General features: G+C 49.7%; 1 protein-coding gene across 1 annotated transcript; it reads left to right on the forward strand.

Moving 5' to 3' along the window:
* Positions 1-5,829: 5,829 nt before the first annotated feature.
* LOC310847714 (papilin-like) lies at positions 5,830-13,334 on the forward strand (the record flags this gene model as incomplete). Its single annotated transcript, XM_083745776.1, has 7 exons — positions 5,830-6,104; positions 7,830-7,970; positions 9,615-9,773; positions 10,094-10,231; positions 10,348-10,530; positions 11,793-11,979; positions 13,184-13,334. Exons 1-7 carry the CDS (start codon positions 6,020-6,022, stop codon positions 13,332-13,334), a joined length of 1,044 nt encoding a protein of 347 aa, XP_083601902.1. The 5' UTR covers positions 5,830-6,019.
* Positions 13,335-17,154: the final 3,820 nt, after the last annotated feature.

The following is a 17,154-nucleotide window of genomic DNA, read 5'->3' on the forward strand; positions in this document are numbered from 1 at the left end:
AGATAAGAATGGAAAAGCACCAGGAGGGCTCTAAATAAAGAGCTTCCTGGCACACCTGAGCACAGGTAGAACCAGCTGATAAGAGCTGCCACGTCTTCTGTTTGAGCCAGACTTGCTGCCTCCATCCTTGAGATGCCATGAATCAACCTTAGGGACCATTCTTCCCTGGGTAAGGCTGCAGGCTGAGGAAGGCGTGAAGGTGTGATCCTGTCTGGGGATCGGGATGGGAGGGGCTCTTGCAGGCTCACAGGTGTATCATAAGGAAACCTGGGGGAGCAGGGGGAGCAGAGGAGGAACTGCTCTCCAGACAGCTCTCTAGGTGGAGAGTAATAGAAAGCAGAGTTCATCAAGAACCGGTATTGAGACTTGTGCTTTTCAACTTTTTCACAAACAATCCAAAGATGGGATGAGCATTGAGGTGGACAAGTTTGCTGAGGATACTAAATAGTTCAGGTTGCTTTAGCTGCTTTGTGATCGTTTGTTGCAAAACCTTCTTAGAAAGAAAAGAATGTCCACTCTGTCCCGCGTACTGTCCTGACCTCTGTCCCTTCTTTCTTCATCTCCTTCTTTGGGAATTCCCCAGAGAACCTGTTTTCTGAGATATAAGTGAGTCGTGGGCTGGGCAGTAGACTTAGCTTGTCCACCATGTGGTGGGGTGGCCTTCTCCTCCTTGTGGGGCTCCTTGCTCTCTGGGGTCAACTGACAGCTGCCTCCAGCCACCCTCTAGGTAAGCCCTTTCTCCTCCTTCTCCCAGTGCCACAGAACCCTTTCCCTTTCACAGAAAGATTGTCGACCCATCTATGCATGCCTCCCTATTCGGAAAACTGCCCATTTATTTAGCTTCCTACAATTTAACCAGTTCATAGATTATAGAGTTGGAAGGGATCCCAACGGTCTACAGTTGTGTAATTCTATTGTTGTAGATGAGGGCCCTGACTTGGCATGCGTTACGAAGACCTGGGTAGATGAGCTGGGAAGGGGATTGCTCTCACTCAGCTCTGTCCACCTGGGTGTCCAATAAAGCACGAAGTTAGGCTGGAGCACTGAAAAAGGAGAGAGTTAGGTCTATTGGTCCTGTGCTGGACACAGGGGGGGGGGTTACTGAGAGGCGTGGTCAGAGTCCTGTCCTGGGTCGAGGGTCTGGAGACTGTCCACCAAGGGTGAAGCGGGGTCCAAAGCAAGAAGCCGGGCATGGACGGGAACTCCAGAAGAACAGGTCTGGGTGCTGGTAGAAATAGGTTTCCAACAACGTTGCTCCCTCAACCTGGGACTGGGCTGACTGGCTTTTATCTCCTCTGAGGCCTAGGGCGGTCCCGGCCCACAGGTGACTCGCCTCTCCTGGCCTTAAGGCGATCACTCCTCCTGAGAGAACTTAGTTCCCTCCGCCTCTCTGCCCTGAGCCTCTGCAGCTCAGGAGAGGCTGGAGGGTTACTGGACCCGGGGGCAGCTTCACCTTCCCCTGACAGGGCTGGGAGAGGTGCACCTGCAGGCAATGGGTCCTCAATCACCTCCGGAGCCAGAGTGGATTCATCTGGTGTCTGCTCCTGAGGAACCAGCACAGGTGAGGGCCCTTCAGATTCAAGCCCCTGCCCCAGCTCAGCCGGCCCTGGAGGTGGGGACTCCTGTGCAGGCTTGGACTCCTCAGGTTCAGCTTCTGAATCAGATTCCCAGGCCATCACAGGTCCACAGATTTACCATTTTGCTCTCCAGGAAGCCTTTCCAAGGTGGGATGATCTTTGAAGGCCTGACCCAGTGTTTGGCCAAAGAGACTGATGAGGGCTGGAGTTGACCAACCTGGTAAAGGCAGCCTGGCAAATGGTGTTGATTGTGCAGGACTTCAATGTTCCTTTAGTGGAGGACACTCTGTGAAGTCCAGCTCCACACGGGGCTGTTTCCAGATGTCACAGACCCAAAACACAAAGTGGGGCATCTTGATTTGTTTTTGCGCCTGAGAGTGTGAAAAAGGTGGTCTGAAAACGGCTCATGTGTCATAGTAGCCCCATTGTTGTGGTCTGATCATTTCCTGATGAAGTTTGGTCTCACTGTCATAATCCCCCCTGAAGGGGTGGGAGACCCATTCAGTGTTCCAGAGACTTATGAAATCTGATGGATTCCTGGATTCTCTGGGGAAGGTTCTAGTGGTGAGAGCTGGTAATCCTGTGAAGGCCCAGCCAGTGCGGTGGAGATGCAGTGAGCTGTCAGTCCTGAGTGCCCTCTCCTATCCTTTTAATGTATTTTAAATCTTTGTTGGAAGCTGCCCAGAGTGGCTGGGGAAACCCAACCAGATGGGCGGGGTATAAATAAATTATTATTATTATTATTATTATTATTATTATTATTATTATTATTATGAAGAGTTTGGATTTGATATCCCACTTTATCACTACCCTAAGGAGTCTCAAAGCGGCTAACAGTCTCCTTTCCCTCCTCCCCCACAACAAACACTCTGTGAGGCGAGTGGGGCTGAGAGACTTCCGAGAAGTGTGACTGGCCCAAGGTCACCCAGCAGCTGCATCTGGAGGAGCGGAGACGCAAACCCAGTTCCCCCAGATTACGAGACTACTGGTCTTAACCACTACACCACACAATATTATTATTATTATTATTATTATTATTATTATTATTATTATTATTATTATTCTGTGGTAGAAGTCTGGTAGGGGTGAGGCTGAATGCTGGATGATTCAGGGCATGGAAAAGAGGATTGGACAAATTCAGGGGAGGAGAGGAGGGGAGGTCTGTTGATGGGTCCTGGCCAGGATGGCTCTGCTCTGCCGCCACAGCGGGAGGCAGCAATGCTTCTGAATACCAGTTGCTGGAAACTGCAGGAGAGGAGAGGGCTCTTGCGCTTGAATCCTGTGCTCATGAGCTTCCCATTGGAGCACCTAGTAGGCAATAAGGAGAACAGTATGCTGCATTAGAGGGACGTGGGTGGCGCTGTGGGTTAAACCACAGAGCCTAGGGCTTGCTGATCAGAAGGTCGGAGGTTCGAATCCCCGTGACGGGGTGAGCTCCCATTGCTCGGTCCCTGCTCCTGCCAACCTAGCAGTTTGAAAGCACATCAAAAGTGCAAGTAGATAAATAGGTACCGCTCCGGCAGGAAGGTAAACGACGTTTCTGTGCGCTGCTCTGGTTCGCTAGAAGTGGCTTAGTCATGCTGGCCACATGATCAGTAAAGGGAGATGAGCACCGCAACCCCAGAGTCGACCACGACTGGACCTAATGGTCAAGGGTACCTTGACCTTTACCTTATGCTGCATTAGATGCGCCATTGGCCTGATCCAGCAGACTCTTCTTATGTTCTTAGGAGTGTGAGGCTTGTCAGCCCCAGCAATAATTCAGCTCTGTTCCCACCTCACCTGCAACCTCTTCTTCTCATGAAAGCAGCCCAGGTGGGCAATGACATCCACTTTGGAGAGGGCAATACACCTGCCTCCTGCAGCCAAGGGACCCTTTTCCCTTTGGCACGACTGATGCCCTCTTTCTGAATGCCCCAGGCACAAGCCCACCCAGACTCAAGGCTGGCATCGGGTCTCCTGGGTTTTGGCTTCACTTCCCCTGGTGTTTGGAAGCGCCTGGAGGCAGCTCCTCATTTCTGCGATTCTTTGCATTTTGATAACAGAAGAGGCACGCCTAGGACAGAGTCATCATCACCTGCCTACGAATGGGGTGCTGGCTTGGAAAGGTTCCTCTTCAGTCACTCAGATTCTCCAGCCTTTCCCAACCAATCCATTCCTTTCTGCTTTCTGTTCATTCTGGGTGGAGCTGAGAGATTCCCAAATGTGCTGTCAGTTCCTTCTGCACGGGATATAAAGCCTTCTGGGCGCAGGCAGGGGACTCAGACCTGCTTCGCCATGAAGTCCATCGGCCTCTGCCTGCTTGCGCTCCTTGCCTTCTGGGGTGAGCTGGGACCTGTGTCTGGTCAGATGCCTCTAGGTGAGTGTCTCCTTGGACTCCCTTGTCCCAATCTCCATCTTTCTAAGCCCCCATGGGAAACACTCTCTAAGGCAGCCTCCCTCTGAATTGGCCGCAATTCCCATGAGCCTCTTCATCTTCTGGCTGTGCTGGCTTGGGGCTGATGGGAGATGGAGTCTGGTGGACACCAAGTTGAGAAACCCCTCATGGGTAGCTGAAAGAGTCCTGATTTCCAGCATCCACCAACTGAGCTGGTGTTGTGTCCTGCTTCACCGATGTCCTCATGAGGGATCCTTCACCCAGGTTTCTCCCCCTCCTTTCTATCAGGTCAGATAACATCTTCTGTTTCTCCCTCTCCTGGGAGGAGCCATTGCTCACTCCCTGCTCTTGGGTGAAGGAGTCCTGGCAGGCAGGTGTAGGATCTGGCCCTGGGGCTTTCCTCCGTGCGTGACACGTCATGGTTAAAGTTTGGATCTGCTTGCTAGAGAGAGGCGTCCCCACCAACCACCCAGCCTCCCTCCGCTCCTGTGAGACACATAGTGGGAAGCTGAGAGAAGGAGGGAAGACCCCACATGGTGTGTTCATGTCCCTGTGGCAAGCAGAGATCACCGTCTGCTTTCTGGGACAGGTGGCCACCTACGTATTTTGTCAAGTTACCTGGCTTGGGTTGTCCCTTTTTATTGATGCTGTTGCATTTTGATCTGTTTCTTTGTATCTGAATCTGTACTGTTTGTTTGGTTGGTTGGTTGATAGAATGATTGATAAAACATTTCACAGTGGTTTACATCAATATAAAGACATAAAACCAGGCAATATAATAATTAAAAGCTGAAAAGTTGAAAGCAAAAAAAACAAATTAGAAACAAACACCAGCAGACCATATTCTCAATTGCCTGTGCAGGCCTGGAAGAATAGAAAGGTTTTCAGCAGGTGTTTAGATGTTGGCACAGAAGGCTCCTGCTGCGTCTCCAGTGGCAGGGAGTTCCACAGGAGTGGGCCAGTGACAACTTGGCTGTTGTCAAAGAAGCCTCAGCAACCCAAGAAATGACCAAAGATGCTCCTGCAGATGATCTCAGTGATCGAGCTGGAATATCAGGGTTCAGGTGATCCCTGAGGGATCCTGGACCCAAGTTGTTCAGGGCTTTGCCAGTAATACAAGGAGCGTGAACCTGGTTCCACAGCAGATGGCACCTTCATTGCTCAGCTTCCAGAGCTGGTTGAAGAAGCAACTCTTTTACCTGGCTTTTTGACACTTGAGATGTGTGTTTTTAGGACCCACCTTGTTTTTATGATTGCAAGTTGTTTTAGACTGTTTATAAGACTGTGCTTTAATTTTTCAACCTGTAATTAATCAAGAGGTCATTAACAAACAATAACTATAATTATACCTCTTCTGTGATGGCAAAGTCCGGCTCCTCTGATATCGAAAAAATTATTTTAGAGGTGCAAGGGTGGAAATGTTAAAAGGTAAAGGTACCCCTGCCCATACGGGCCAGTCTTGACAGACTCTGGGGTTGTGCACCCATCTCACTTAAGAGGCCAGGGGCCAGCGCTGTCCGGAGACACTTCCGGGTCACGTGGCCAGTGTGACAAAGCTGCATCTGGCGAGCCAGAGCCGCACACGGAAACGCCGTTTACCTTCCCGCTGGTAAGCGGTCCCTATTTATCTACTTGCACCTGGAGGTGCTTTCGAACTGCTAGGTTGGCAGGCGCTGGGACCGAGCAGCAGGAGCGCACCCCGCCACAGGGATTCGAACCGCCGACCTTTCGATCGGCAAGTCCTAGGTGCTGAGGCTTTAACCCACAGCGCCACCTGCGTCCCGGGGAAATGTTAGCTCTGTGCAAAGAACTGGAGAGAGCAAGTTTGAGGGTGTGTAGGATCCTCAGCTTGTCATTTCTAGCCATCCTCCTCACTCAGGTTGTGGAAAGGTTGCCACAACCTTTCAGCCGTTGGGACCGTTAGTTACCAAACCTGCTGGGGGAGAAAGAGTTTCGTCTCTGTCCTACTCACCACTTCCTGAGTTTGCTGTGATTGTGCAATCCTGGGCAATATAAGGGAGCAGACCAGGTTGGGCAGTGGAATCTCCCCTTAGCCTCACCCACTATGAAGTCTGGTGCTCTTGTGATCCTTGTGGGGCTCCTCGCCCTCTGGGCTGAGCTGACACCCGCCTCTGCTCAGAGGCTTCCAGGTAAGGGATCCTGTCTCCTCTCTCCTTACAGGCACATGCGTCAAAAGCATTTCTCTAGCAATCATTTGTTGTTGAGAGAAGAAGTGCAGTCATGAAAATTCCTTCAGGAAGCTGGGGAAGCTCAGGGGAACAGCACTTGAGTTGCATGCAGAAGGTGTGGGGTTTCATTCCCCACTGGGAATGCTGAAATTCAGTGAGAGGGGGCATTCTGCCACTCTGCTGTGCCACTGGACACCCCCACCAGCCAAGGTGCCCCTGGATTCCCCCTCTTGCCAAGGTGTTCCTTATATAATTTGCTCCCCTTCCCAGCAATGAGACTTTGCCAGGGCTTCTATGAATAAATGGGTTGAGGGGTGTGTGTGTGTGTGTGTGTGTGTGTGTGTGTGCCAGACTGGGTCTTTGACCTGGGTGACAGAAAGACCCTTTCTTGTGGAGAGTTCCTTCAGCCTCCTCTCCTCTCCCCCCTCATTGGGAGTCCTCTGGACAGCCACTGCCACTGCCCCGGTCTCTGAGCTGCCCCAGAGAGAGGTGCCTCCCTCCCCACACTGCCCCACAACAGCCTGGGAAGAGGATACACCCAGCCTTAGTGGCCCAAGGGAGACTGTTCGAAGGTGAGCGTGAGGCCAGCACCTTACCTTGGCAGGCAGCAGCAACAGCAGCAGCGGGCACTCGGCTCCCAGGCAGGTCTTGACCACAGCAAGCACAAGAAAGACCAAAGCAGTGACGGACGGCCTGCCAGCCAGCCGGCCACTTGTCTGTCCATTCCCAACACCAAGGGCTGGTGGACTGCCTGGCTGGGCTCCCTCACCCACCTGCTTACTCTGAGGCCGCCTCCGTTCCTGGCAACCAGCATCCCCTGGCCAGCCCCAGACGCACCCTTTGCCTGTGGAGCTTATAGCCAGGGCTGCTGCAATAAACAGCTGTGCAAGCCTTTGGGAGGCAGAGACACAAGAGGGAGGGAAGGAAAGAGAGACAGAGGCCAGTGTTGCCCATCATTGAAGGCACCCCAGGGTGCCACAACACACTGGTTGAAAACCACTGCCCTAAGCAAGTGATACAGCTCTCCTGTTCAGATTTTCAAAGAAAAGGAAATCTGATTCTCCTTACCTTTGTGGTTGTAAGTTGCTTCAAACTGCTTTCAATCTTTTGTTTTAAGGTTGTAATTTTCCCTGGGGCCTTAGATTGAAGAGAAGGTGACTAATGATAAGGGAACAAGGAGTTCCCAATCCACATTGAGATGAGGTGAGGATGTCCAGAAATAAATTGCCTCAGAAATGCCTGCCCTTTTCTGACTCCCCGCTGTGGCCAAGAGCTGCACCCCTTGGGAGCAGCAGACTTGAGGGGTGCAGATTTGGTGCCACCTGCTGGGCTTCTGTGGCAGGGCAGGAGGAAAACTTGCCTTTGCAGCCCAGACCCACTTTCAGGTAAGCTGCAGGAGAGACTTAAGGACACACACCTTGTACCTAGAAGCAAGCCCCGCCCATCTCCCGGGAAATGATGAAGATATGAACAGGATGCTGGCATAGAGAAGACAATAGCTTGATCCTGCAAGCTGTTCTTACATTCTTTCTTTAAGCTGCAGAAGCTTTCGATTTTCACAGTGGAGCGGAGTTGAAATGCCTTCATTTCCAGCACTGATGAAGGGGTTGGTAATCCATCTCTCTCTCCCTCTCTCTCTCTCTCTCTCTCTCTCTCTCTCTCTCTCTCTCTCTTTCTCCATCACAGGGAAGCCTGGCACCTGTCCTACTCTGATCCAAAACCATGACACCCAGTGCGGCCAGTTCTGCTCTACGGACAACAGCTGCCCAGGGAGCGAACGCTGCTGCCAGACTGGCTGTGGGCAACAGTGCATGCTCCCACGTGAGGGTAAGCAGAGGGGCATCAGCCCCTCTTTTTTGGGGGAGAAATGAAGTCAGAAACCTCCCATCTGCCTCACCTTCTGACTGAAATGTGCTCTTGATCAGCCACCCATGCAAACAGGGTTTGGGTGCATATCCTGCCTGGATCCCTGTAGGCTTTAACGCTGTAGTTCAGAGTCAGGCAAGAGGCATTGCAGTTCAGCATCCCACCCGCCATGGTGTGGCTTGCCCAGACATGGCAGCTGACCTCCACCTGGCGCACTGCCAGCAGGGTCCAACCAGCAGGTGGGAGGCAGGCTGTGCACAGCCTCAGTCCAGAGACTCACCTGCTCCCAGGTGTGCAAGCAGGTCAGATCAGGGTGACCCATTAATTCCAGGCAAAGAGGAACAGGCTCTTTTCCCTGCAAGTATTAATGTGGGGTTTGTTAAAAAATGAAAACAGACCTATTCATTTATTAAATGTCTATACAGCCCTTCATCCGAAGATCACAGTGCGGTTCAGAAATACTGACAAAGAATGAAAAAACATGCTGTCAGGGGCTCAGGAGCAGAGGAACAGGAGAGGGAGGAAATGGAGAGCGAGGGGGAGGAATCCGAGGGGAGCGTAGGCGGTGACAATGGTCAGAGGGATTCCATGAGCCTCTCCAGCGAATCGGATGATTCACAGAAGGGAGCGCCGATGGCCAGGGCAAGGGGGGTGGCAAGGGGGAAACCCCAGAAGGAAGGGGCCAGCGGGGACTCCCAGAGTAGCAGTTGGAAATCAGGACCAGCTTCCCCACCAGAGCGCAGTGGAGGGAGGAGTCCCAGGCATCGGGACCAGTGTTCTCACCACCAGTGAGAGGAGATGAGTCAGGATTGACCACGCCTCCATCGGAGAGTGGGGAAACAGTCAAGAGGAAAGTTACCGGCTGGGTGCGCGCGCCAAGTTCAAATGTACAGGCAAGCGGCACAGCAGGTAGCCCGGATAGGGAGCCAGGTCCTAAAGCCCGCCGGAAGGAGGGGCAAGACTCAGGGGGGTCAGCGTCAGAAGAGTCCAGAAAGGAGGAAACCCCAGGGGGCAGAAGGACCCAGAGGAGGAAAGAACAACGGAAGAGGCGGAGTAAGGCTAGACTAGAGTCTTAAACTGGTGTCTAGGAGGCAGAGACTCAGATGGAGCTTCGCCGGTCTAGGTTCTACGACGTGGTGTTGCACGCTGCGGTTTGGAAATGGAAACTAATCTTCAATAAAGAATTTTATAAGTTATTACTGACTAGCGTTGGTCCTCTGTGAGCTGGGACCTAGAGGCAACTCTGACACATGCGTAAATTCAAAGCTGAAAGTTGTGTAAAGATTGAAGAAAACACTCAATTCCATGATTTGCAAATTAAATAATTAGTTCGTCTTCTTACTTAATTTGTGCAGCCAGATAGTTGTCGGTCCTAGACAAGATTTCAGCTGAATAAAATACATTCAGAAAATGTTGGGAATGCACTCAGTGTTGGCTTACAGCCCCATACATGCTTCTGAATACATGTCATGGCAAACACAGGAGGGGAGAAAGTGTTCTTCATCTGCCTGGCCACTGTGAGAACAGGATGCTGGACCAGGTGGGCCACTGGCCTGATCCAGCAGATGCTCTTCTTAGGTCCTTAGGCTCTCCTTTCATCCCCAGTCTACTCTGGATACTGCCCCAGGCTGAGCCCCCAGCCAGGCCAGGCTACGAACTGCTCTGTGACTTGCAACAATGACCAGGACTGTGGCTCAGTCAACTTGCCACGCAAGAAGTGCTGCAGCAGTGGGTGCGGGAAGACTTGCCAAGCGGCTGAGGAAGGTATCTCTTGGATGCAGGAGATATGGGGACCTGGTGGGGAGGGGAGTTGGGTGCACATGTGCATGGCTGGCAGAGGACTCTGCCAAGGAAGAGGTGCTGGGGCTCACTCAAAGAGTCTCCAACTCCCTCATGCCAAGCTGTGTGGTGGCAGCGGCTGCCAGTGGTAGGAGCATAGGAGGGGAAATGAACTCTGTACATGCTCAGGAGTTTATTTCCTCTTGATGATATCCTCACACGTTCCAGAGTGAGTCCTGGCATTCAAAACAAAATTCCATCTCACTACTGACTGCTGTCTCCTCCTCTCCATCTCCTTTTTCCAGAGCACCCTGGCGTGTGCCCCAGAAGGGAACTGGTGAATACCTTGGTCCCCTGCAATGACACCTGCAGAGACGACCGAGACTGTCCCCTCACCCAGAAGTGCTGCTTCACTATGTGCAGCCGGGGCTGCCTGGACTCAGGTACTGGCAAAACCCCTGGCCCCTTCTCCGCTCCCACCTCTCTTCTCTGGGCACCTAAGTGCCCTGGAGACTGAGAACCTCCCCTCATGGACCTCCATCCATTCTACCTCCAACAGTTCGCAGTGACAGATGCCAGCTGCCACCCAAAACTGGACGATGTTTAGCAGCCTTCCGCCGTTACTACTACAGCCCATCGCAGAAGAAGTGTGTCCTGTTCACCTATGGTGGCTGTGAGGGTAACAGCAACAACTTCGAGACAAAAGAGGCATGTGAGGCAGCCTGCGGGAAAATCAGCCCAGGTACCAAGTTTGGGACCCACCAGAAATTCATATTCATGGCTTCATTGATTGTGTTTATATACCCCCTTCTCCTCCAAGGAGCTGAACTGCCCCTTCCTCATTTAACTCCAACAACAACCCCATGAGGTAGGGTAAGCTCAGTGGAAGCCACTGGCCCAAGGTGAACTTCATGGCTGAGTGGGGATTTGAACCCACATCTCTCTCAGGTCCTAGTTCAACACTCTGACCCCCAGGCAAGGCAGTAGAGCCCCTCTGGGAAGGCGGGCAACCCCATCCAAGAAGCAGGCCAGAAGGGGTCCAGAGTTCTGGGAGGATTGGGTCCACTGCTTTGTTCTTGACTTTATGTTTCATATAAATGAGGGGGTGGAGCGGTTGGGATTTCTTAGCTGGACAGAGGCTGGAAGCCACAGGAAGGGAGAGGGCTGCTCTTGTGCTCGGATCCTGCTTGCTGATTTCCCAAAAGCATCTGGCTGGCCCTGTGAGAACAGGATGGTGGACCAGATGGGCCATTGGCCTGATCCAGAACCTTATGTTCTTCTTAATTTTATCACTTTGTTCCATAATCTTTGTATGGATATTTGTGATTGGAGAAATTTGAAATTTCAAGATAAGAGATGGTATCTGAAATAGGAGATGGTATCTGAAATAGGACACTAAAACTTTGGATTCAAAATCCAACAGTGGGGAGCCTTGCAAGAATGAAGGTGGCCTTAGAAATTCTGACACCCCAATTTCAAAGTCCTTCTCTGGGAAGAGGAAATAACAGTTTGGCAGCTGCGGTGTATTTGACGCGTTGCCCTCAGGATTCATGAAAAGAGGACGACACTCCTTGCAAATCCCCAGAATAAGGAGGAGTCATGTAGTAGCTCCATGTTTGGTGATAAGCAACCTTTGCCATAGGGTGACTCCTAGTTTGTGCCCAAAATCAGATGTTTTTGCAGATCTTGGAAGGAGGGTTTGGGGTTGGAGCATTTGGCAAAGGGTTGAGAGGCGAGAGGGCTGCAGAGATTTGAGCCAGCAGCCACAAGCAGGTCCCCAGATTCAGTCCTTGAGCTGGGCCGGCCCAAAGAGCCCAGGCGCAATTCCTCTCTGCCTGGAAGGAGAAGAATCTGTGATTCCTTCCCTCTGGCGGGGGTGTGTGTGTGTCTTCTTATGGAGGAATGCATGCAGGGAACATGAAGTTGGAATTAAAAACTCTTGACACCTTCCTGCCCTAAGAAAAACCTCTCTGCTTTCTCTTTCACTCCCTTCTGTGGCCTCAGAGGTCTGCAAGCTGCCAAAGGACCCTGGTCCATGTGAGGGTTATTCAGAATTTTACTACTACAACTCAGCCAACAGGAAGTGTGAGATATTCGTTTATGGGCTCTGCGGGGGGAATGGCAATCGGTTTCCCACCAAACTGGAGTGCATGATGGTCTGTGGGCAAACAGGTAAGATTCTTGTCTCCATGTGTGTCTGTGCTTCTTTCACTATCTGTCTCTAAATATTTATAAGTGTGCAGGTGGAGGGCAGGGGGCAGACTGTGGAGGTCCACAGGGTTCTCTCTCAGCTGCCTTGCTGGTCTCATCCTGCCCTACCCATGGGTGAGTTTACCAATGGCTTCAAGTAACAAGAAAGGAGATTCTGACTTCTGGCAGTGAGAGCTTTTCAACAGTGAAATGGTCTCCCTTGGGAGGTGGTGAAATCTCCTCCTTTAGAGGTTTATAAGCAGGGTTTGGCTGTCTGTCTGTGAGGAATGTGGTTCCTTCTTCTTTAAGGGGGTTGGGCTAGATGACCCTTGGGGGTCCCTTTCAACTCTACAATTGTATGATTCTGTCACACAATCCCTTGGGAAGTGGTGAACTCTCCTTCCTTAGAGGTTTATAAGCAGAGTTTGGCTGGCTGTCCATCAGGAATGTGATTCCTGCATTGCTGGGGTTGGGCTAGAGGACACTTGTGGGTCCCTTTCATAGAATCATAGAGTTAGAAGAGACCACAAGGTCCATCAAGTCCAACCCCCTGCCAAGCAGGAAACACCATCAGAGCACTCCTGACATATGGTTGTCAAGCCTCTGCTTAAAGACCTCCAAAGGAGACTCCACCACACTCCTTGGCAGCAAATTCCACTGTCAAACGGCTCTTACTGTTAGGAAGTTCTTCCTAATGTTTAGGTGGAATCTTCTTTCTTGTAGTTTGGATCCATTGTTCTGTGTCCGTTTCTCTGGAGCAGCAGAAAACAACCTTTCTCCCTCCTCTATGTGACATCCTTTTATATATTTGAACATGGCTATCATATCACCCCTTAACTCCTCTTCTCCAGGCTAAACATGCCCAGCTCCCTTAGCCGTTCCTCATAAGGCATCGTTTCCAGGCCTTTGACCATTTTGGTTGCCCTCCTCTGGACACGTTCCAGTTTGTCAGTGTCCTTCTTGAACTGTGGTGCCCAGAACTGGACACCAGGTGAGGTCTGACCAGAGCAGAATACAGTGGCACTATTCCTTCCCTTGATCTAGATGCTATACTCCTAGTGATGCATCTTTCATCTCTACAATTGTATGATTCTGTCGGTGCTGCTGCCTGCCCTACGGGCAAGGTGTTCAATGACTTGGCTGCCTCCCTTTGCCCTTGTGACTCTTTCTCTTTTCCACCCCCAGAAAACTCCACTAAGGAGGAGTGAGTCCCTCAACCTGATCACCTTGTCTGAGAAGACCCCAACCCCAGAACAGACATCAGCGTGTTGCCATGCCCCCTCCTTCTATCTCTGGGGAGGCTGCTGTGGGATCCTCTATCCCCAAATAAAACCTGAGCTTTCTGGCATGCTCTGAGTCTGGTTCTTGCATCGCATGACATGAGGCCTCAAGAGGAGCGCCACATCCGCTGCTGCCCCAGAGGGGGGAGAGCATCTCTCAAAGCCCCTCAGCTGCTGGGCTGGTGAGATTTGGGCCTGGGGCCTGGAATTGAAGAGGATAATCTGTGGTTCACAAACCTTTTTTTGGTCACTGCCCCCTTGGTTCCATAAATTCACCCCCAGTTCCCCCTTACCGCACCATATAAAAAACAATATTCAGAGTAGTCGTTTGAGCCAGCCCACTATGGGAGATAATAGCACTGAAATTCAAACAGTAAAAAGTGTAGCAGGGAGTTCCCCAGGCTCGAGCTGGATCATCAAACAAAAGGCTTCGGCCAAGATACTGAAACAAAACAGCAGCCAGGAGGCCTGATCTTTATTGCTGCACCGAAACCTCAAACTACAATGTAAAGGAAGCAAAGAGAAACCCCCCAAAATGGGTGCTCCTGCTTTAAGAGGTTTCTCAAAGTTTCCCACAACACCTTGTTGGAAACATCGCACCTATGTCATAAACATGTCATGGAACAGGAGTGACGTCTGTGCAGAAACCTGATGCCCTGTCACTCAAAATACCCGGCATTCTTGTTCCGAAGTAAAACAAAAGGAAGTGTAAATACCAGTCTGAAGCCGGTTTCGGTTGCTTGTTCACACTTTTCACTGACAGCTGCAGTACCAGCCTAGTCTTTGCTAGGAGGCGCTGTTTCGTAACCTTTCTGCTACGGTGCTTCTGATTGGATAAGTAACCAGACGGCTGACCAAATGGTGGCCCCTGATTGGTCAGCTATTTTATGAACGGGAAAAGAATGAGAAGATAATGACGAAAGGAAGGGATAGTGGCAATTTTCAGGTTGCACAAGTAATTGTGCCTTTGTTCAAACTATATAGGTTAATTAAATCAGCCAAACGGATGAACCTGATCCAATGATGCCAGCCTTTCAAGGTTTGATAGTCATTTGCACCTCCAGCGTCCCCTGCCACCCCCAGTTAATTCCCCACCAGGGGGCACTGGCCCTAACAACAACAACAACAACAACAACAACAATAATGTATACCCTGCCCTCTGGCTGGGTTTCCCCAGCCACTCTTGGTGGCTCCAACAGAATATTCAAAACACAATAAAACATCAAACATTTAAAAATTTGCTGAACAGGGTTGCCTTCAGATGTCTTTAGATAGTTGACATCTGAGGGAAGGGCATTCCACAGGGCGGGTGCCACCACCGAGAAGGCCTCCTGCCAGGCTCCCTGTAACCTCACTTCTTGCAGTAAGAAAACGCCAGAAGGCCCTCAGAGCTGGACCTCAGTGTCCGGGCTGAACGATAGAGGTGGAGATGCTCCTTCAGGTATGCTTTGGGAACCAGTGCTGTCGAAAGAGGTATTGGCCACTTTTCTTGTCCCCAAAGTAGCTCACAATGAAAGAGTTAAAATGCATGAATGACAAATATAGAAAGACTTGGAGCAGCCTTGGCTATCCTATTGGCTTATGCAAGACCACCAAGCCCAGGAAGGTGACCTTGGCCTCACAGCAGCCGCTTAAAGACTTTGGCAGCAGATCCTGCACCATCCCTTTATTATTTCTCCAGCCCTTGTGCTCCCTTCCTCCTGCCTTCTTGGAGAAATACTAAAATCAGTTCCATATTTGGAGCACACACAACACACTCCCCATCCAGCTTCATATTGTTATAAAACAATTCACCACCAGGGGGGAACCTGCCATAGCAACCCCAAGAACGTGCCCCAAGAGACATACAAATAATGTGAAAGCTCAGAGTATAAGGCTTAGAATAGATGCAAGGAAATTGCATTTTGCTGCTTCAGAAGATAGAACCAGATTCCAACTAAACATTGGAAAAACTTTCTACTGGTAAGAACTGCTTGAACTTTCTCTGGATTCATTTCATTCTCTCTCTCTCTCTCTCTCTCTCTCTCTCTCTCACACACACACACACACACACACACACTGGGACCTTAGAGTTAAGAGAATGTAATTAATAAACATGTATGAGAATGTAATTGATAAAGGAAAGTCTGACTCCCCTGCGATCAAATAAATCATGTTTCAGATGGACATAGGAGCCAAATATTTGAATGCCCCCCTTCGCAGTCGATGGGCATTGGCATTCAGATGGTGTGCATGCTGTGTGCCACATGATGGATTATGCAGGGCAGAGCTCATTCCACTTGGTACCCCTGCAGATGCCAGGGTGTAAATGTTGCCTCTGGGCAAAGCAGTGGAGAGGGCCAGGTCGGGGGTGGGCAGGATCTTGGCTCCCTTGGCCCCCTCCTTTGGAATGGAGGAGCATCGTCCACTGGCAAGAACAACAAGCCCTGGTCCAGCCAGGTCTGAGTCTCACAGACCCCAGAGAGGAAGACCCAGAATTGCAGAGCTATGAGAAACTAAAAAACAAAGTGCGAGATTGGCTTCATTATTATCAAATAATGGAGGCATACAATTTGGACAAGAAAATTGGCTTCCAGGTGGAAAAATCAAAATTGGAAACAGAATTGTTAGAACCCAAAACTAAGACTCTGTCAAGAATGTATAACTTGCTGTTGAAATGATGAAACCGTGCTGATGAAACCGTGAAATCTGCTATGATTAAATGGGCACAAGATGTTGGACACAACATTATGTTTGCTGACTGGGAACAATTATGTACCACAGGTATGAAGTTTACGGCATGTAATGCCTTAAGAGAGAATATTATGAAAATGATATACAGGTGGTACATGACACCAGTCAAGCTTGCAAAAATATATCATTTGCCTGATAATAAATGCTGGAAATGTAAAGAGACTGAAGGTACATTCTTTCACCTTTGGTGGACGTGACCAAGGATTAAGGCTTTCTGGGAGATGATCTATAATGAAATGAAAAAGGTATTTAAATATACCTTTCTGAAGAAACCAGAGGCCTCTCTTCTGGGCATGGTCGGCCAATTGGTGTTAAAGAAGGACAGAACTTTTTTCAGGTGGAAAAATCAAAATTGGAAACAGAACTGTTAGATCCCAAAACTAAGATATTATTTAGAATGTATAACTTGCTGTTGAAATGGAACACTCAGGATGAAACGGTGAAATCTGCTATGATTAAATGGGCACAAGATGTTGGACATAACATTATGTTGGCTGACTGGGAACAGTTATGGACCACAGGCATGAAATTTACGGCATGTAATGCCTTAAGAGAGAATATTATGAAAATGATATACAGGTGGTACATGACACCAGTCAAGCTTGCTAAAATTTACCATTTGCCTGATAATAAATGTTGGAAATGTAAAGAAACTGAAGGTACATTCTTTCACCTTTGGTGGACGTGCCCAAGGATTAAGGCTTTGTGGGAGATGATAGATAATGAAATGGAAAGGATATTGAAATATACCTTCCTGAAGGAACCAGGGGCCTTTCTCCTGGGCATGGTCGGCCAATTGGTGCCAAAGAAGGATAGGATTTTTTTTATGTATGCCACAACAGCAGCAAGAATACTCATCGCAAAGTATTGGAAGACACAAGATCTACCCACCCTGGAAGAATGGCAGATGAAAGTTATGAACTATATGGAACTGGCGGAAATGACTGGCAGAATCCGAGACCAGGGAGAAGAGTTGGTGGAAGATGATTGGAAGAAATTTAAAGACTACTTAGATAAATACGGTAAAATTAAGGAATGTTAGAATGATGTCGGAATGAAGTTAAATGGTTTTGGCAGTAATGTTTTAAAAGAGTATGTAAAAATGGATTGTTATTAGGTGAGAAGGTAAAGTTACAATACATTAAGGTAAAGGATTAAGATAA

Source organism: Podarcis gaigeae (genome assembly GCF_964106915.1).
Source record: "Podarcis gaigeae genome assembly, chromosome: 6".
Taxonomy (NCBI): Eukaryota; Metazoa; Chordata; class Lepidosauria; order Squamata; family Lacertidae; genus Podarcis; species Podarcis gaigeae.